The following is a 21,518-nucleotide window of genomic DNA, read 5'->3' as shown; positions in this document are numbered from 1 at the left end:
GTCCTTCAGGCTGGGAAAATATTGGTAATCAGTTGAGGCCAAGACTTGTAGAACACAACAAAGTAAGAACAAGTGTTGGTTATTGTGAAGAAGCAAACTGCCACTAGACAACAATCGACGCAGTTAGTGGGTCACTACCTATGCTGCCTCTGCTGTAGGCTTAAAGTCGATGATCAGGATTTCCTTTCACACATGATGTATTGTGACTGTAGCCTTCTTGGTGCTAAGATATGATTTTTTTCGTTACTGTTGGGGTTCTTAAATGGATGTCATTCAATTAGTTGGTGTTCTGCTTCTGTGATTTTATGAAGAAAGCAGGTTTAGTTACCAGTGAAACTGTAGTTCAAAATCTCTTTGCCATTCTTGTCTAAGAAAGGAAAAACTGACCCTCTGTTCATCGTATTTCTACAATGGACTCATTACCATTCAGAAACCGTATTACACTTCGAATCTAAGACTTAGCTGCAGTGTTAATTTTGTCAGACATTTCAATATCGTTCAAATAAACTGTAAACGTTCCTGCTCGTTGATAGCGTCGTACTGGCGTCAACGGTTAAGAGAACTAAATTACAACTTGTACGGAAACCAGTCAATAGTTAGAGTCGAGGGACATGAATGGGAACTAAAGGTTGAGAAGGGAGTGAGGCAGGCTTGTAGCTTACCACCGTTGTTATCTGTAGAGTAAAGGAAACCATATAACAATCTGCAGTAGGAATTAAGTTTAGGGAGAAAAAATAAAAACTTGCAGGTCTGTCGATGATATGATAGCAGCAATTCTGTCAGAGACAGCAAGGGACTTGGAAGAGCATTTGAACGGAACGGACAGCGTCTTCGAAGGAGGTTATAAATGAACATCAACAAAAGCAAAACAAGGATAAAGGAAAGTAGTCGAATTAAATTAGGTGATTCTGAGGGAAATAGGTTAGCACAGCAAAATGACTGATGAAGGGCAAAGGAGAAATAATATAAAATGTACAATAATATGAAATGGCAGGAAAAGTGTTTCTGAAGAACCGAAATTTGTTATCATGGAATATCGATTTAAGTGTCAGGAAGTCTTTTCCGGAGGTATGTGCCTAGAGTATAGCCATGCATGGAAGACTAAATCAACAACATGACATGGCAGCAGGGTGTATGCAGAATTCCACTGCCAACGTTCTGTAGTTTTAGCATCACCGTCGTAATGCAGAAGTTCCGTTGCGCTGCAGTGCGACGCCAGTGCGAGGTGATTTGGAGAGTGAGGTGTGTGTTTGGGTGTTGCAGAGATGCGCTGCGCCGCCGCCGCCCTGTGCCTGCTGGTCGCCCTCGCCGCCCTCTGCGCCGCCGCCGCCGCCGCCCCCGCGGCTCACTACGGCCGCGGCTCCCGCCCCCGCACGATACGGGGCTTCAAGAACGTGGCACTCTCCACCGCGCGGGGCTTCGGCAAGCGAGACGGCAACCAGCTGGAGGCCGCGCTCGCCGACCGCGACACCACCCTCCCGGACAGGTACGCCTCCCTCAACTCGAAGGGTCCGTTTACTGTTTGTTTATTTATTCAACCTGATGACATTGCGGCCTTCAAGCTATCTCTTACATCGGACGAGGATTTAACATACACAGTACTTTTTCACATACATTTCGAAACCTCATAAATGTCTCCCTTTCCGACGCAGAAGTTTGAAAATTGTCGAAAAAGTCTCTACAAACTTCCTCTGTAATGGTGCAAAATCGTGGCGGCCTGTGGCTCACCCCCGGGCTCGACGATGCTTCAGACAGTAAGATGTCGCCACTATGGACGTGTCACACAACGGAAAGAATGTCACAGCTCAGTATACTAATATTTGGCTTCTTCATTTGACGTCTCTGCGATGGAGTTCAGAATTGCGACCCCAGCTTTGAAATCACGATGTTTTCTTGTGACTGGTGGAGGAATACATTTCAGACCCACCGCCGTTGAGAAACAAAACGTAAAAACCTCAGCGTCTGATACACTAGTAGCCATTAAAATTGCTTAAACACCAAGATGATGATGTGCTACAGACGCCAAATTCAGCAGACAGGAAGAAGATGCTGTGGTATGCAAATGATTAGCTTTCCAGAGCATTCACACAAGGTATGCGCCGGTGCCGACACCTACAACGTGCTGACACGAGGAAAGTTTCCAACCGATTTCTCATACACAAACAGCAGTTGACCGGCGCTGCCTGGTGCAACGTTGTTGTGATGCCTCTTGTAAGGAGAAATGCGTACCATCACGCTACCAACTTTGATCAAGATGGGATTGTAGCCTATAGCGATTACGGTTTATCGTATCGCGACATTGCTGCTCGCGTTGGTCGAGATCCAATCACTGTTAGCATAATAAGGAATCGGTGGGTTCAGGAGAGTAATACGGAACCCCGTGCTGGATCCCAACAGCCTCGTATCACTAGCAGTCGAGATGACAGGCATCTTATCCGCATGGCTGTAACGGATGTGCAGCCACGTCTCGATTCCTGAGTCAACAGATGGGGACGTTTGCAAGACAACTGTCTGCACGAACAGTTCGACGACGTTTGCAGCAGCGTGGAGTATCAGCTCGGAGACCATGGCTGCGGTTACCCTTGACACTGCATCACAGACAGGAGCGCCTGCGACGGTGTACTCAACGACGAAGCTGGGTGTACGAATGGCAAAACGTCATTTTTTCGGATGAATCCAGGTTCTGTTTACAGCATAATGATGGTTGCGTTCGTGTTTGGCGACATCGCGGTAAACGCACATTAGAAGCGTGTATTCGTCATCACCATACTAGCGTATCGACCGGCGTGATGGTATGGGGTGCCATTGGTTACACGTTTCGGTCACCTCTTGTTCACATTGACGGCACTTCGAACAGTGGACGTTACATTTCAGATGTGTTACGACCCGTGGCTCTACCCTTCATTCGATCCCTGCGAAACCCTACATTTCAGCAGGATAATGCACGACCGCATATTGCAGGTCCTGTACGGGCGTTTCTGGATACAGAAAATGTTCCAGTGCTGCCCTGGCCAGCACATTCTCCAGATCTCTCACCAACTGCAAACGTCTGGTCAATGTTGGCCGAGCAACTTTCTCGTCACAATACGCCAGTCACTACTCTTGATGAACTGTTGTATCGTGTTGAAGCTGCATGGGCAGCTGTAACTGTACAGGGCGTATAAAGGTTGTCCTGGGTACTGATTTCTCTGGATCTATGCACCCAAATTTCGTGAAAATGCAATCACATGTCAGTTCTAGTATAATATATCGGTCCAATGAATACCCATTTATTATCTGCATTTCTTCTTGGTGTAGCAATTTTGATGGCCAGTAGTGCATAAAGGGCTTCAATGAAACCAACACTTTACTTGCAACATTGATTTCAACGCATTTCCCAGTCCGAAACGACAGTTCGCAGTGTGATGAACAAAATCACGCCGTTCGTGCCTGCTTGTGACACTGCTGACATGTCATGGGCGATTCATCCCTTCTTGATGGACATCATGGCGCTGCAGCCTCTTGAACGTAATCTCACCCCCCTGGACTGCAGATCGACTGTAATTCTTATTCTGATGAGCATAAACCACTTGAAATCATTCGACGAAATTTTAAAGTGATCTGAAGCAGCTACGAATCCTTACATTTTCTCGGTTCTCTTGTTTTATATCCTTTTGTGGAGTCATCATGTAAGGGTGCGCTATGACACATGCGTGAATAAAAAGGCAAAGGATTCCTCTAAGACCTCCCCCGTTCGGCCAAATCCTCGATGGCACCAGTTCACTTTTATTGAATATTTTTAAATTGTGACCTTACACCTGCGAAGTAGCCCAAGGTAGCTGCAGGTACGCAGTGGCTTGACACACCCCTGTGGCCAGTTGCCTGCCTGCATGTACCTAGGAGTATTTTCTCTGGAAATTCATGTTTGTAAAATACTCAGTAAAAGTGAATAGGTGCCACTTATGGTTCTGTCGAACTGAGGGATCTTAAAGGAATCCTTGCCACTGCATTTTTCGTCTCGACTCTGAGCAGTAGTGTGTCTCCAATGTTTTCCTTAGCCACTCATAAGAAAACCAACCGCGTGATTTGAGCTCTGGGCGTCGCGGTTCTGACGTTCATCGCAGAGGCGTCTGAAGAACGTGTGGAATGTGGATAGGAGTGTCTCTAACGACCATACAATCGTATGACCCATCTACGGTGCCGTTGGACACAATTATGGAAATATTTGGTGCGAATGTGACATCATTAGACCACCTTATACATCACACGAACACTTGAGCTCTGGCCATCTTTCTGCATGTGTCGACATTTTGTTATTTGGTGTGTCGTGGAGCCTGGATAAAGCTGCAGGGCGCCACGCTTTTGCACCGTTACAGGGGAAGGTTTCGGGCACCTTTGAGCCAAATTTCAAACTTACGTGTTCGAATGTTAGACGATTACGGTTCTGTTGCCAAGTTTAGTTATCCAAGAAATAAAAATATTTTACATGGCAAATAGCAATAAGATAGCATTAATAGAACCAAAAGTTATTCGAATGCATATATAGACAATGTGTTTAAAACGTACTAAGAACTAACGAAGTTGATGTTAGCAGTACTTCTACTACTGCTGCTGCTGACACCGCTGCCCCTAATGCCATCAACAGTGACCCAGGTAGATATAAAAGTAATGACAGGTGTATGAAAGTAATATATTCTGATAAAGCGAGTTCTGAAAGAGGTAAATATAGGTAGACTGCCTCAAATAGCACTCGTAAGCGAGAAAGTGGTGGTTGGTAACAAGGATGTAGCTGTGTATCGAGTACGTAAGGGTCAAATGTACACATTATTCTTGCTTCAGTAAAGATATCATTAACTCTCTTTTGAAGTTGGAGATTTTGCTCAGGTCTCTAATATAATGAGGGAGATTATTCCAAAGTCGGAATCCTCTTAGTGAAAAGGAATTCGAGAAAGCGGCTGAGTGAAAAACCATCAAACTGGGAAACAGATATAGAGGACGACAGTACTTATTTGTGTACGCTGTCAGAATGGGCACGAAATTTAGGGTTAAAGTTCGAACCATCTAAAACCCGTGAGGACCTCATTGGTCATTCTAGGCTAACTATACAGCAAAGGGACGCACAGTATTTTGCTCTCATGGCAACAGGTGTTTTTTAGCCATGCTGTTCAGAAAAGAGCGTTAAGGTCGAAGAGAGATATGACAGACACTGCACATTGATAAGACAGTAGGGCAGACAGAGAGTATGGGGATCTTTGCGCTTGTCTGCACGTAGCCAGAGTAGCTGTGTCTTAGGTAGTGGAAAATTATTACTGAGTTGGACGTCACAGGTATGTCGAACACATGCGGTCATGACCGCTTCCAGCCGACGTGAGCTTTCCTGAGCGATATCTCGCAGGAGAACATCGCTATTATAAACTTTCGTCTAGTTAGCCTAGAATGACCAACGAGGTCTCCTTTGGTTTTAGATAGTTTGAGCTTTAACCATAGTTTCCGTTCCCATTCTGAAAGTGTGCACGAGTCACTACAGACATCCTCTAAATTTCTATTCAAGTTCGATGGAGGTCATCAGTATATACTAGGTTTTTACAATAGGATTAACGAACAGTGAAAAGAGTATAGGAGATAATAGCGAAACCTAATGATGTCTGATTTTTCGTTGTAAACATTCTGCTGCACTGGCCGTTATCTCTCTGTACAAAGTATTTTTCTATTGCAAACTAAAACAGTGTTTTAATCCAAAAAATGACAGCGACTGTGGCATTTTATTATCAAACAATAAATCTGTGGTGGCGTGGTTCCTATTACAACTGAGGTACTGATTTCATTTCTCGATTTTAACTTATGTTCGCCAGTTACGAGTAAAATGTTAGCTAAGTGAATTAAAAGCAAAGGCGTCAAGATTTCCAGAAACATCGGAGGGAAAGCGGAAGGAGAGTTGAAGGAGAAAGATCAAGGCCTTTACGAGGGCGACGAACTGTCTGAAAGTGCGACAGAATAAGTCTGAGGCATTCTGGAAGCCCTTATACGTGTAGAATTAGAATTTAACAAAGCTTTAGAAGATTTGAGATGAAATATGGCGCGAAGCATAGGTAACATTTCTGAATTTCTAAAATCATTGTGGGAAGTGGTAACCAAACCACTATCCAAATTGTTTTCTAGAATTTATGAGTCTGGGTGAATACCATCAGACTTCCAGAAAAATATCACACACACAATACCGAAGATTGTAAGGATCGATATGTGCGCGTGATCTACCGCACAATGAGCTCAAAGTCACTGAAAAGAATAACACACACAAGAATGGAAAAGAAAACTGGGGATGTGTTACATAATGATTGGTTTGCCTTTAGGAGATTTAAAGGCATCAGAGAGGCTGTTCTAACATTGCACAAGATAATGCAAGTAACACTTAAATCAAGATACGCTTATAGGATTTGTCGACTTACAAAATGTGTTCGTCACTCTAAAATCATTCAAAGTGTTCGGAATTATGAGGAAAATGGTTTTAAGCTATAGGGAAAGACGGATAATATACAGTATCTGCAGGATCATGAGTGTATTTCCAGTACCACTTCCTGCAGTTTGAAGAGATGGAGTTCATTGTGGTAAAGACTTATTGAAGTTCTCGGTGGGTTTCTTTTATATCTTGTTTTCTGCAAGAATTCTGAGAAGGCGTCGATAATTTCATATAATAACAATAAAGGAAAACAATAAAAATTTAGTGAATGTGTAAATGCAACAGAACAAGAGGGCGTCAGACACAGTCATCTGGGAAGAATGTGGAGCGAAGGGGACCTGTCAACTTTTTGTCCATCCAAAGTACGTCTCAAAGACAGTAAACCGGCAACGTGAAATGTACAGTTCTTTAGCCGCAGGCCTTATGTTAGGGAAAACAAAATAAATTTAAGATACCAAAGTCTGTTATCTGAGTGTGGAATCTCACCGTTGTATTTTATCTCTGCATTCACATGTATCTAATTAAATAACCAGGTGAGGAACGTTCTGGATCTTGAGCTTGCCTCTTCTGCCATAGTTATCTCTAGCACTGATTATCGCTTTCAAATCAGTTGAAACGACCTGCAGTTTCGACTGACATGGGAATCGGTTTACTGAATGTGAGCTAATACTTCTAGCCAGTACGCTAGACCTAAAAGAGAGAAACTTCCCTACAATTCATTACGTATTGTAATACGGCAAAGATTTTTCACAAAAAAATGCCTAACATTATAAGGACTGGTAAGAGTTCAGAAGCTTATGTACAAAACCGTCGAGTAAAGGAGTCTACGGAAAGCACTAACCAGATGAACGGACAGGATGAGAAGACAGGTGTGGAGAACTCCGAGGGTAATTTTTGTTGTACGGTGAGGAGCAGTAGAAGGCAAAAACTATAAACCACGATAGCGATCTGAATTTAAACAAAATGGAATGAGAACGTTTAGATGAAGGATGTGGCACAAGAGGGCAGAGGAAATTGAGGCGCATGATTGGAACCAGACTGCTACGTTCCTTTCTTCCGCTGTGATTTGTTCGTTAAGAGTGTAGTCAGAGGGCACTTACGCCTTACACAGTATATGTTATCATGGGAAGCTTTACGAAACCAGTCTTTAGACTGGAGAACACAACAACACCAGCCTTAATAAATTAAGTAATGTTTTATTAGAATATACCACGAATATCCTTCTGTGTTTTGGGTGCCAAAAAATAATACGATCAAATTAGTTTTTGGTTGCTGGTTTATTGATCCACAGGTCGTTTACAAAATTATATCAGACGAGCCGTCTTAACAGACAAAGGAAACAATTTTAAAAACTTTAATAATTATTGCATACAGAGATATTATCCCATGTAGATCTGAATTAACACGTTGAGTTCTTTTTATAAATATTTGAAAACGAGTCATCTTCGGTCACTGTTCACACTACACGCAAAGAAACACACGTTTTCGGTTTGCATCAGGACTTTGACGCCACTTTCCATTCTACTGAATCCTTTATATTGACCTCGTTGTCCCTCTAGAAAAAGCTGAGTCAGGCCCATAGCCGTTAATGAGATGCTGAGTAGACTTCAAGATAATAGTTTTCCATTAAATGAGCGAAAGGAATACTGAGTGACTTGTAGTCAACAGCTGTTTACTTGCACGATAGGAGTGTGATCGCGGATCGTTACAGCACATAGTATTCCCTGATCTAGTGGTACTTACACATGCTTCACACTACTGTCTGTGAAGTTTCTTTTGATCACTATTGTGCTTTATTGGACAGAGTCCTATTGGAAGTTGCGTGCCTTGCCTTCCTTCGACCTTTGAACCGACCTACCGGCCGTGCTGTACGGGAACCAACAAGAGTTGACAGATGTGATCTGTGGCAGAACTTGTTCTGCTTGCCACATACCTTGTCAATACCCCTAATTCTTCATAGAATCAAACTTCGATAATACATTAAAAGTTTCTTGGAGACCGCTGAGTGCTTTCACAATCGAAACTGGATGAGTATAGTAAGTGTAATTTGCGATACGTTATAAGGATGGTTAGTTTTTCACTCCTCTCAACGTTTATAGCATCATATCTTCTCAACTACAGGAGGTGGACAATTATATGACAACACCAAAAACACAACACATTAAAATACTTAATAAGATATGGCATTCAAAACAGCTTCCAGTCATCTTGCAGTGTACAATGAGGTAATAGAAGCCATGTGGTACCCCCTTTTTCACGGCGTAGTGCATCAACTCGACGGGACATAGACTCAACAAGTTGTTGGAAGACTCCTGCAGAAATTTTGAGCCATGCTGCCTCTCTAGTTGCGAAAGTGTTGTCTGTCCAAGATTTTGTGCAAGAACTGACCTCTCGATAAGTCCTATAAATGTTCGGTGGGATTCTTGTCGAGAGATCTGGGTGTCCAAACCATTCCCTCGAAATGTTCAGAATGTTCTCCAAACCAATCGCGAGCAATTGTGGTGCGGTGATATGGCGCACTGTCTCCCATAAACATTACATCGTTGTCTTGTTAACATGAAGTTCATGAATGGTTCCACATGGTGTCCAAATAGCCAAGATAAGCATTTCCAGTCAGTTATGATTCAGTTTGACCAGAGGACCCAGGGCACACCATTATGGAGCCACCGCCAGCTTGCACAGTGCCTTGTTAACAACCTGTGTCCATGGCTTCGTGGGGTCTGCGCAACGCTCCAAACCTATCTTCAGTTTTTACCAACTAAAATCGGGACTCATCTGACCAGGGCACGGTTTTCCAGTTGTATAGGTTCTAACCGATATGGTCACTAGCTCAAGAGGCTGCAGGCGACATCGTGCTGTTAGCAAGGACAATAGCGTCGATCGCCTGGGTCATAACCCATTAACGCCGAATTTCGCCGCACTGTCCTAACGTTCGTCGTGCGTACCGCATTGATAACTGAGCGCAGCGTTCCTCGTGCGTTGGCACTGACAACTCTATGCACACGCCACTGCTTTGGCTCGTTAAGTAAAGACCGTCGCCCAGTGCGTTGTCCATTATGAGAGGTAATACCTAAAATTTGGTGTTCTCGGCACACTCTTGACCTCGGAATATTCTACTCCCTAACGATGTGCGGAATGGAATGTGACACGCATCTATCTCTAACTTCCATTCCGAATTCAGAGTCTGTTAATTACCGGCGCATGTCGGAAACCTTTTGACATGAATCAACTGAGTAGAAATGACAGCTCAGCTAACGGACTGTCGTTTTATACCCTGTGTACGTGATACTATAGCCATCTTTAGATGTGCATATCGCTATCCCATTACTTTTCTCACTTCAGTGTATAAATACACAGTCTCTATAGTTTTCATGGGATTCTTTCTGAAAAATAGCGACAAGTTCAGGAAGCCGATGATGGAGATGACAGACAATCACGTACCCTTCTCTCCAAAGTAAGAGTGGGCCAGAAAGTCTCTGTAACACTGAGATCTTTTGATTGTGATGTCTAGTGGAGATGAGACAATTTACCCACGTGCTCCCGAAAACAGTCCTGGACGTGTGGATAGATTCCCTGTCGTCTTGGAACACAACATCACCATCGGGAAACATACGTTGTACCAGGGAAGATCTGATCAATTAAAATCGTCATTATTCTTGGCAGTCAAACGATGTTTCAGAGCAACAACAAGGCCCTTGGAATACCACGATATAGTTGCTCAAGTCATCAACGAACCCCCGACATGTTTCACTCTTGGACGAATATTCGGCCAGAAGAGTGTGAAACAAGAGTCGTGCTGTTTTCGTGCTGACAGCGTTCGCGGGTGTGATATTTAGTTCCGAGGTGATTTTGGCAGCAGTCGTTCATTTATTTCCTGTCACAAACCTCTTGGATGACCGTCTGTCATGACAATTGAAAACACACTTTAGAATGTGTTGTGACTTCGCAGCTGATGCCTTTGGGTTTTCGATATATGCGGTAAAAATCTTCAAAACGATGCCTCTTGAAGCACGAAACACTTCGGTTACCAGGTGACGTAATCATTCGCCACAAGAGCACCAACAGTTCGCCCGTGGCGTTGAGCTCTGACATGATGCACTCAGTACGAAAAAACACCGTTCTGGCCGTGAAGGATTCTTGTAACGCTTTGAAACACTGCACATGTGTCGCTTGTGGTCAAATACAACAGCGTAGCCTGAAGGATTGGCTGACGTCTGCATCATGTTCAGGTATGCATTTCGCTCAAGGGTTTCCACATTTTTATCCACCTACAGTATGTGTCGTCAACATTCAGCGGTATATGTAGATACTGTGTGAAAAATTTGTTTTGAGTAGAGTTAGTTTAAATAAGTGATAAACTAAAACTTCACGCGTCGTGTTGAAGTTTTACTGCACGAGCAGCGGAAATGTAGTGAGTGGGGGCTGTAAGCGAGGAGAAGTATCGGGAAGATTTTATATTATGTATTATGTTTGTTGTTAGTCGCTCAGTGCTCTTATTAGCAAATACTGATTGAATATAGTGTGGGGAATTGGCGCGCCATGAATTGTCTCAAGATACATTTTCTAGCTTTCATATTTGACGTATAGCGTTAAGCTTTCAGCGTAAGCTTATATTGTCTAATAAGTAAATGACGATAACAATTTTAAACTTTTAAATTAGGTCAATATTTATACGAAATAATAAAAAGTTATATATACTTTGCCGCCTGGAAGCCTTTAGATAGGCAACCTTCACTTATGAGTGTGTGACCATATTAACCGTTTTGTAATATACCGGCTTGTTAAATAGGTACGTGCAATAATATTAACACAGATATGGGAAGAACCAATTCTAAATTCCCGCACGATCATCAGAATTTAGTATTTCTGGGGTCTCCCTAATCTGATTACGGCGAATTTCGGAGTGATCCAACGACTAATACACGTGCAATACAAATACGTAGGCTCCCATGGCCGGAGACGATAGCATTAAAATTATTCAGGGGCTACTGTCTCGTAACCTTAGAAAAATATTAAAACTCTAAAACCCAAAAATAACAGCCACCGCAGCCATGGTGCAACAGTCTTCTTCATGTATTACATTAATCAGCGTACATCAGTACACGCCCCATGGAACGAGGCTGCAGCACGTCTGAAAGTTCGCTTACTTTAGTAGTTTAGCATATTAACTGATGACGTGGCAGTATACTTTCAACGATTTACTGACAAAGAAACGTCCAGTTGGCTTAATCACATTAGTATTCGAACTTACGGTCTGTCCCTTCTGATCTCGCTTCTGATGGGGCGTTAAACACCAAACTTCCCCCACATACGACAGCTGAGACGCTGGGCAACTCGAAGTAAACACTATTCTCTTCTCACACGTGCCCGTGATAATTATTATGAATGAGTTCGACCAATGAAATAATTCAACCGCCATCTATGTTTGCTAAATATAGCCCAGTCATACTTTTCAGTTATTTATTCACTTGTCAGTTGCTATCGTAACAGAGCAGTCATGCTCAGACTCTAAGTAAATGACATGTGAACAGATGCATTAGCCCAACAGCACGTAATTTCATGCGTTAATCCCTGCATCTTATTGTTGTTGTTGTGGTCTTCAGTCTTGAGACTGGTTTGATGCAGCTCTCCATGCTACTCTGCCCTGTGCAAACTTCTTCACCTCTCAGTACCTACTGCAACTTACATCCTTCTGAATCTGCATAGTGCATTCATCTCTTGGTCTCCCTCTACGATTTTTACCCTCCACGCTGCCCTCCAGTATTAAATTGGTGACCCCTTGATGCCTCAGAACATGTCCTACCAACCGATCCCTTCTTCTGGTCAAGTTGTGCCACAAACTCCTCTTCTCCCCAATTCTATTCAATACCTCCTCATTAGTTATGTGATCTACCAATTTAATCTTCAGCATTCTTCTGTAGCATCACATTTCGAAAGCTTCTATTCTCTTCTTTTCCAAACTATTAATCGCCCATGTTTCACTTCCACACATGGCTACACTCCAAGCAAATACTTTCAGAAACGACTTCCTGACACTTAAATCTATACTCGATGTTAACAAATTTTTCTTCTTCAGAAACGCTTCTCTTGCCATTTCCAGTCTACATATTATATCCTCTCTACTTCGACCATCATCAGTTATTTTGCTGCCCAAAGAGCAAAACTCCTTTACTACTTTAAGTGTCTCATTTCCTAATCTAATTCCCTCAGCATCACCTGACTTAATTCGACTACATTCCATTATCTTCGTTTTGCTTTTGTTGATGTTCATCTTATACCCTTCTTTCAAGACACTATCCATTCCGTTCAAGTGCTCTTCCAAGTCCTTTGCTGTCTCTGACAGAATTACAATGTCATCGGCTAACCGCAAAGTTTTTATTTCTTCTCCATGAATTTTAATACCTACTCCGAATTTTTCTTTTGTTTCCTTTACTGCTTGCTCAATATACAGATTGTCCTTCATCGTCTCCCAGATTTAACTGTCTGCTCTCATTCTCTAAGATAATAAATGATTAAGAGACTGAGAGGCGACACACATACGTCTAGTTTAATGGCGTGAACTAAAATGTCGCAGGGCAGCGCAGGAATGTGCAGCACACCTTGCTACTAGATCTGTGTGCACTGACTTGCCGAATTCGGTGACGCACTGAAGCGATGAGGAAAGGCAGAAACGTCCCTCCCCATTTGTGCGTCAGTGGCTACACTAAGTGATGCGTTTTTAAAACGGCGTAAGTGCTTCATTAACACAGTGGCACACTTGCGAAATATAGTATCAGGTTTATGCTGGCTATTATTTCTTAACTAGTGACGCGACACACCGGTAAACAAGACTGGTGTTAGTTTGAGATGCAGATAGTAACGTTATCAGTGGCGTGATGCAACTTTTATCCTTCAAGGTAATGAACCGGCTAGCACTTAGCAACACAATTTCCCTCATTGCAACTCTCTATTTGTCCCACAAACTACGTTGAGTATTACGCAATAAATGAGTAGTTAGCAGTTACTAAGAAGCAGTCCGTGTGCTGAAGCCTTTAAGCAAGCAATGAGGTGGGGTTCATTTGGATAAACAGGGTTAGCGTCTTTCATTAACAACAAAAACGTCTTCGACCCGGGTTCGAAACCCGCTACCGTTTAAATTTTGATTAATAAACAGCCTTGGCGGCTGAAGACTTCCGGCATAAGAGGTCGCCCTCATTCTTCCAACTGCCTTGCCAAAGAGGGCGGAGAATTGGGCAGATGTTCAGGGCATTCTCTTGTCTTTGGGGTGAGAAACTGGCCCCAAAAGGCGAAATAATCAGCAGTAATCAGTGACATGAGGCTGCACAAGGCAATGGACACCACTGCATTAAAGACATATAACGTCTATGCACAGGACATGTGGCCTGTAACTGAAAAAGTTTCATCATGATCTCTCCATTGGAAAAAGATTTCGGAAAACTCCCCCATTCGGATCTTCGGGAGAGGACTGCCAAGGGGTGGTGGCCATAAGAGAAAGCATGTATAACCAACGAAAGGCTAACGTTCTAAGAGTTGGGGCGAGTAATGTCAGAAGCCTAAACGTGGTAGGGAAACTAGAAAATCTGAAAAGGGAAATGCAAAGGCTCACTCTAGATATAGGAGGAGTCAATGAAGTGAAATGGAAAGAAGACAAGGATTTCTGCTCAGATGAGTGCAGGGTAATATCAACAGCAAAGGAAAATGGTGTAACAGGAGTAGGAATCGTTACGAATAGGAAGGTAGGTAAGAGAGTGTGTTACTGTGAACAATTCAGTGATAGGGTTATTCTTATGAGAAACACAGTCGGGAAGAATCAATACTCAATGAAGTGTGATACGGAAGTAGTAATGAACGACGAGACAAGCTTGAAGTTCTCTAAGGCTGTAGAGGTCAGTTGGCAGTATAGTTGAAGAGGAATGGACATCTCTAAAAAGGGCAATCACAGAAGTTGGAAAGAAAAACATTGGTACAAAGAAGGTAACAGAAGAAATTCTTCAGTTGATCGATGAAAGAAGAAAGTACAAAAATGTTCAAGGAAATTGAGGAATACACAAGTCGCCGAAGAATGAAATAAATAGGAAATGCAGGGACGCTAAGACGAAATAGCCCCATGAAAAATGTGAAGAAATCGAAAAAGAAATGATTGTGAGAAGGACAGAGTCAGCGTAAAGGTAAGTCAAAGCAACCTTCGGTGAAATTTACAGCAAGAATGGTAACATTAAGAGTGCAACGGGTATTTCAATGTTAAACGCAGAGGATAGGCGAAAGGGTTTGCCTGATGTGATAGAAGAAAAAACAGGAGTCGATTTAGAAAATATAGGGATACAGTATTAGAAACAGAATTTAATAGAGATTTAGAGGACTTAAGATCAAATATAGCTGAAGCGATAGAATCATTCTATCTGAATTTCTAAAATCATTGGGGGACGTGGCATCAAAGAGACTATTCAAGCTGGTGGGTAGAAAGTACGAGTCTGGTAACATAACATCTGAATTTTGGAAAAAATATCATCCCCACAATTCTGAAGACTGCAAGAGCCGAGAAGTGCGAGTATTATCTCACAATCAGCTTAATAGGTCGTGCATCCAAGTCGGTGACATGAATAATATATAGAAGAATGAAAAATGGAGTATGTATTAGATGACGATGATTCTGGCTTTAGGGAAAAGTAAGAGCACCAGAGGGGTAGTTCTGATGTTGCGGTTATTAACTGAAGCAAAAATAGAGAAAAATCCAGAGACGTTCGTAGGAATTGTCGACCTCGAAAAAGAGTTCGACAATGTTAAACGGTGCAAGGTGTTCGAATTTCTGAGGTAATCTATAGGGAGAGACGGGCAATATGTACAAAAGCCAAGAAGGAATAATAAGAGTGGACGATCAAGAACGTAGAGCTCGAATTGAAACGGGTGCAAGACAGTAATATAATCTTTCGCCCCTACTGTTCAATGTCCACATCGAAGAGGCAATGGTGGAAATAAAAGAAACTGATAAAAGAAACTGTCAGGATTGGAATTAAAATTAAAGGTGAAGGGATATGAATGATACATTTCGCCGATGACATTGCTATCCTGAGTGAAAGCGAAGAATAATTACATGATCCGCTGAACCGAATGCACTGTCTGATGAGCACAGAACATGGATTTAGAATAAATCGAAGAAAGACGAGAGTAATGAGAAGTAACAGAAATGAAATGAGAACTAGCAACTTCAGGATTGATAGTCACGAAGTACAAGAAGTTAAGGAATTCTGCTACCTAGGCAGCAAAATACCAGTGATGGAGGCCGTGCGGTTCTGGCGCTGCCGTCCGGAACAGCGGGACTGCTACGGTCGCAGGTTCGAATCCTGCCTCGGGCATGGGTGTGTGTGATGTCCTTAGGTTAGTTAGGTTTAAGTAGTTCTAAGTTCTAGGGGACTTATGACCTAAGATGTTGAGTCCCATAGTGCTCAGAGCCATTTGAACCATTTGAACCAGTGATGGATGGATCAAGGAGGACATCAAAACAGACAAGCACTGGAAAAAAACGGCATTCCTGGTCAAGAGAAGCCTACTACCATGAAACATAGGCCTTAATTTGAAGAAGAAATTTCTGAGAATGTACGTTTGGAGAACAGCATTGTATGGTAGAGAAACATGGACTGCGGGAAAACCGGAACAGAGCCGGCCGCGGTGGCCGTGCTGTTCTAGGCGCTTCAGTCCGGAACCGCGAGACTGCTACGGTCGCAGGTTCGAATCCTGCCTCGGGCATGGATGTGTGTGATATCCTTAGGTTAGTTAGGTTTAATTAGTTCTAAGTTGTAGGCGACTGATTACCTTAGATGTTAAGTCCCACAGTGCTCAGAGTCATTTGAACCGGAACAGAAGAGAATCGAAGCATTTGAGATGTGGTGCTATAGACGAATTTTGAAAATTAGGTGGACTGATAAGTTGAGCAATGAGGATGGTCCGCCCATAATCGGAAAGAAAAGGAATATGTGCAAAATACTGACAAGGAGAAGTAACAGGATGATAGGACACCTATTAAGACATCAGGGAATGACTTTCACGGTACTAAAGGGAGCTGTAGAGTGCAGAAACTGTAGAGGAAGACAGAGATTGGAATACATCCAGCAACTAATTGAAGACGTAGGTTTCAAGGGCTACTCTGGGATGAAGAGGTTGACACGGGGAGGAGTTCGTAGCTTGCCGCATCAAACCATTCAGCAGACTAGTGACTGAAAACAATAAAACTAAATTTCCCACTAAATATGAATTTATAATGTCACGATGATGGTACACATCTTACTTTGAAACCTGAGAGTTTTGTTAACATCTAAAATGGCACATCTAGAAGGTCTTTCAAACTGTCCAGACATCTCCGCAGTAGATCGCTAACCGCGTAATATCAGTAGTATGGATACACTCTCCTTAGCGATGTCCGGTTTTTTCAACTTTTGTCTCGACGACAAGCACGAAAATAAGATTCTACTTCATTATGCTAACACTAAAAACTTCTGATTGCCCCACATGGGTATTAGACAAACAAACTGATCACAATTCACAAACTAGGCTGGTGCTAGGGTATCAAAAACCAAATGACGAAACCGTGGGGAAAATTTGTACTCTCGTTCATCAAATAGTTCTATAAAAGGGTTAGCTTAGACGGATTTAAATTTACACAGTCATTAAACATTTCAAATTGTTTCTGCAGAATTCTGCAAATCTCTCAAGCAAAACATACAGAAAAAAAAATGAAGTTGTCTGGAGGTTCTCATCCACGTAACACCAGACGAGATTAAACTCTCTACATTTTAAGTTGATCAGTCATGCTCGAGTTTCAGCCTCCATCCACTCCAGAACTATAGTCATTATGACAGTATCGTGCAGTGGCCATGTAATTAGGAAAGGAATTTTCGCGCCTAGAGTGCAGTACCACCAAGAATGTACCACGAATCTCTGTTTTCCATAATCTAACACCTCCATTTCAGCAGGAGCCAGCATTTTATTAGTAAAGGGAGATATACAATATTGGTGAAAGAGTGTACACAGTCTTCTTCTCCTTCCTCTTGTTCATCTTATTCGTCTTCATTTTCAGAAGTATGCTTCTCGTCCATTCTGGTCTTCATCTAGCGATCTTTTCCGTGATCTTCCGGGGTATCGTTTTCCTTGTGCCTACAGTTCAAATTGTTACGTTGGGTCTTTCTTTTAGTATATAGTAGTGGTTATTGGTGTTTATAATTTGTAACACTTATTAGGAATACGTAATCGGCTTTTCATAGTTATTAAGATGTTCTTTCATAAAAGGTAATGTTACTTCCGTTATTGCCTAGTAGTCTGGCATTACCTTGGTACTGTTTACTTCCAGTAAGTGTAGCTGTAACAGTGGTCCTTTATAATTCAGTAACTCTGCGTTTATTCCATCCTGTCATGTGGCTTTTCTGTTTTCATTTGTCTTAGAGTTTTATGGAGATCGTTCGCTTTTGTATTGCTCATATGTCTTGCCTCATTTCCTTCCTGTTGTGACCTCTGGTAGTCGCCAGTCTAAGCAGTTTTTTTTTTTTTTTTTGCCGTCGTTAGGTTGTTCTCTCCCAAAGAATCGACTGGCGCTTTGTTTCAGTGTTTCAGGATCATAGGTAAAAGCCTAGGGCATCTAGATATTTGACATTGATTATCTGAATGTCAAGCAGTTTTCCTTTCTTGCTGAATCTTAACATCGGTTACCACAGTCTTACAATAACTTTATTTGTCGTATCAGATCATAACTGTACTCTTCGTATATTGATTTACGTCGTTTGATCATTTATTTGTGTTTTTACGGATAGTATTGACATGAAAGGTAAAGCTGCTATACAACTTAGTCTTCCACTTTCAAACAAAAACTTCACTGCCGAGCGAGGTGGCGCATTGGTCAGCACACTGGTCTCGCATTCCGGACCATGATGGTTCAAACCTGAGTCCGGCCATCACGATTTACGTTTTCTACGATTTCCCTAAATCGCTTCAGGTAAATGCCTGGATGGTTCCTGTGGAACGGAACGGCCGACTTCCTTCCCCATCCATCCCTATCCCGATAGGCCCGATAACCTCGCTGTTTCGTCCCCTCCCCAAAATCAACAAACCAACCAAAAATTTCATTGGCTGCCAAGATTCTGCAAGAATAATACTGCAAAAGGTTTTCCCAGTTACGCAACTGTTACATTGCTCAGTAAGCACAATAAACTTCTTAATAACACAGGCGCTGCTATCTCGTATTTATTCATCAACATCCGGCCCTCGACTCTCAGTAAATATGTCCTTCATGGATGAACGTCCAAGTGCAAGTTGTGACACATGGACGACGACATAAGGCATCTTGTGTCTGGCCGTGCACTTATAGCAGAAGCGGTGAAGGCGACGGTTTACGTAAAGCGGGGGTAATCTGGGGACAGAGGTCCGGTCCGGCACAAATTTTCGCCGTCGCCTTTCCAATATACAGCCGATTCGGTTCATATTTGCAATTTCGAATACATTTTCTCCGAAAAAACGCAGTTTAATCTTAGCGAGTAACAAACACTTTATCTCACAGGAGACGGTTTCAGAAAAGTATAATGTTTCAGTTATTTATTAAAAGTATCACACCTGTGAATAGAATTTAATCATTCATAAATTTTTTGTTCAAACATACGTTCATTGCTCTAAAAAAAGTCTCTGTTTGTTGCAGCTTCCCTGTGGAATGGTTCGCCGCCGAGATGCAGAACAACCCGGAACTGGCTCGCATGATCGTCAGCAAGTTCGTGGACGCTAACCAGGATGGAGAACTGACGGCGGAGGAACTCCTCAGGCCCACTTACTGAGTCCCCCACCAGAAACCTACACATGCCATAGGCATATTAAGAAACTCCCACACCTCTGAGTCACTTGTTTGTAATGTCGACATATGTGTATCGTTATGTTCCAATAAAATAACTTTCAATGTTTCGTAAGAACTTTCCTCTCATTTTGTTTGCAGATTCAGACCAGATCCCTAGCCTTCTAGAAAGTGGTAGCACTTCATTGCCTGAATGGATCTTTTAAAAAATTTAAACATTTGCACTCTCCTGTTCCTTTCCTTGCATGCTCTTTTACGGCATACGAATATTTGAAGCAGATTATTTATAGCGCAGTGTTAGACTGAAACTCGTGTTCATGTCTTGCAAGGCAGTTGAGTGTGGGAAAACATTACACTTCCTACCTACACATTGATAATTATAGTTCAAGTCTCATACTTTATTCCGAGTGATAAAATACGAATAACTGCAAATATACTAAGATCTTGCCTAATGTTTAAGAACCTCTAGCTATTCTATGTCTTTCAACTTGTTCTATCTCACTTAAGAAAATAATAGAGAGATGAGAAACGTTTTTCTTGATGTAACTATGGCATGTGTACATACACAGCTGAGAAAACCTTGAACAGTAGACTATATTTTTATCAGTTATTTGGGAAATAGTAACCTCCTGTAGAAAACATTCCTTAATAACTTGTCGTTTCCTTTCTTTACATATGTGACTTCTCTAATTAGAATGAGATTTTGTTTGTAGTAGAACTGTTACTAAGATAAAGTTTCCAGTACATTCTAGTTCTTTTAAATATGTACATCTAACAAATGATCAAATAAAATATTACCTGAAGTATGTAATATGTGTATGTTGTAAATAATTTGTAGAGGGATTATTTTCGCACAGATTGCTGGAATATATTCCTGTTAAGGGCAGATATTCTAAAAAAAATAGGTAGTGTGGAAGATTCGCGTCAGCCTTCCTGCTATGTATCATAATCCTCTCAAACGACTGGATTTAGAGTACGAGAGGAAGTAAGACACAAATTAGGTAAGATAAATATAACCTCGTGTATGTTCTGTACAGACCGTTTAGTTGAAAATAAAACAAAAATTCTGTTAACCAACTTCCATTTTTCTTTCATGTCCAACGAATTGTTCTGATTTAAACTTAACAATTATAGTGAGTGTATTATGTAGAGCATATATACTGCAATAATAAAAATAGCTTTGGTGCTTACCATGACCTCAGAGCTTTTTAAGACTTACGGCCTCCATTGGTATCAACAACACTCGAGTTCTTTTGACATCTAGTGAAAGCATTACATAGAGTCAAAGATGAAGTTAATAGTAGTTACTTCGTAAAAAATACATTATTGCAAAAATGAAAGCCGTTTCAAAAGCAGTAAGTATTTGGGAACTATTTTCAGGGTAGGGAATTCCTTAAAGGGGTTGTTCAAGACGCTGATCTCAATTGTCACGACGTGACAATCGTATTCATTGAATATATTACAGGCCAAATATCCTACACTTCTAAAAGGTAGAAGGTAGCATTACTTCTTAGCAGATGACAGAATTCTAGCTTAGAGAGCCATTGGAAAGTCGATTTAAGTGTTTCAAAGCAAATTTTGCTCATAATCCCACATGAAAGTGAGCATATCGTCATGAATGATTGCTGAGCCGGAAGTGGAGCACGGCATATACCACCATCCATTGTGGCGCATAAAATGTGCACTGAACGTTTTGCACCATTTGAAAATTTGTGAACGTGTATGGAATTATATTCAAGTGGAGTAAACGAGAGAATAATACTCACAGTACTAAAGTATATATCTTCACTTTCGAGTCAAAACTGTCCCAATTCCTAATCCAAAGCAGTCTGTTTGAGAACGCACATTCGTGAAATCAAAAGTACTGGGTAGCATTGAGTACCGGCTGTGTTTGGAGTATTTCTGCGACACTGCTCTGCAATTTTCAACTGGTCCTAAACATTGTGCGTCAGGTTCATGTCAGCACATACCACAGGCTATTTCATTCAGTCGATTCCAGCCTCCTGGAGAAAGGACTTCATGAAGTGCGTAATGACGCATTATCGTCTTGAAAGACAAACTCAGTGCCCAAATGTTGACTTTGGGATAAGGTGATAGGCTTGAAAACCATGTCAGGATGCTGTACAGATCTCTAATTACTTTCTATGGCAACAAGAGCCGTCCTACATCTGCAGATGACCACTGGCCCACAATGTGTCTGCCCACCGCTGTGATGAATGCCTTGCGCCTGGCTGTTAATGATATTTTAAATTCGTACAT

General features: G+C 41.9%; 1 protein-coding gene across 1 annotated transcript; it reads left to right on the top strand.

The window, feature by feature from the left end:
* Positions 1-1,265: 1,265 nt before the first annotated feature.
* On the top strand, positions 1,266-20,336 carry LOC124789717 (allatotropins-like). Its single transcript, XM_047257167.1, has 2 exons — positions 1,266-1,486; positions 19,113-20,336. Exons 1-2 carry the CDS (start codon positions 1,266-1,268, stop codon positions 19,243-19,245), a joined length of 354 nt encoding a protein of 117 aa, XP_047113123.1. The 3' UTR covers positions 19,246-20,336.
* Positions 20,337-21,518: the final 1,182 nt, after the last annotated feature.

Source organism: Schistocerca piceifrons, chromosome 3 (assembly GCF_021461385.2).
Source record: "Schistocerca piceifrons isolate TAMUIC-IGC-003096 chromosome 3, iqSchPice1.1, whole genome shotgun sequence".
Classification (NCBI taxonomy): domain Eukaryota; kingdom Metazoa; phylum Arthropoda; class Insecta; order Orthoptera; family Acrididae; genus Schistocerca; species Schistocerca piceifrons.
This window is presented reverse-complemented; position numbering and strand designations above follow the sequence as displayed.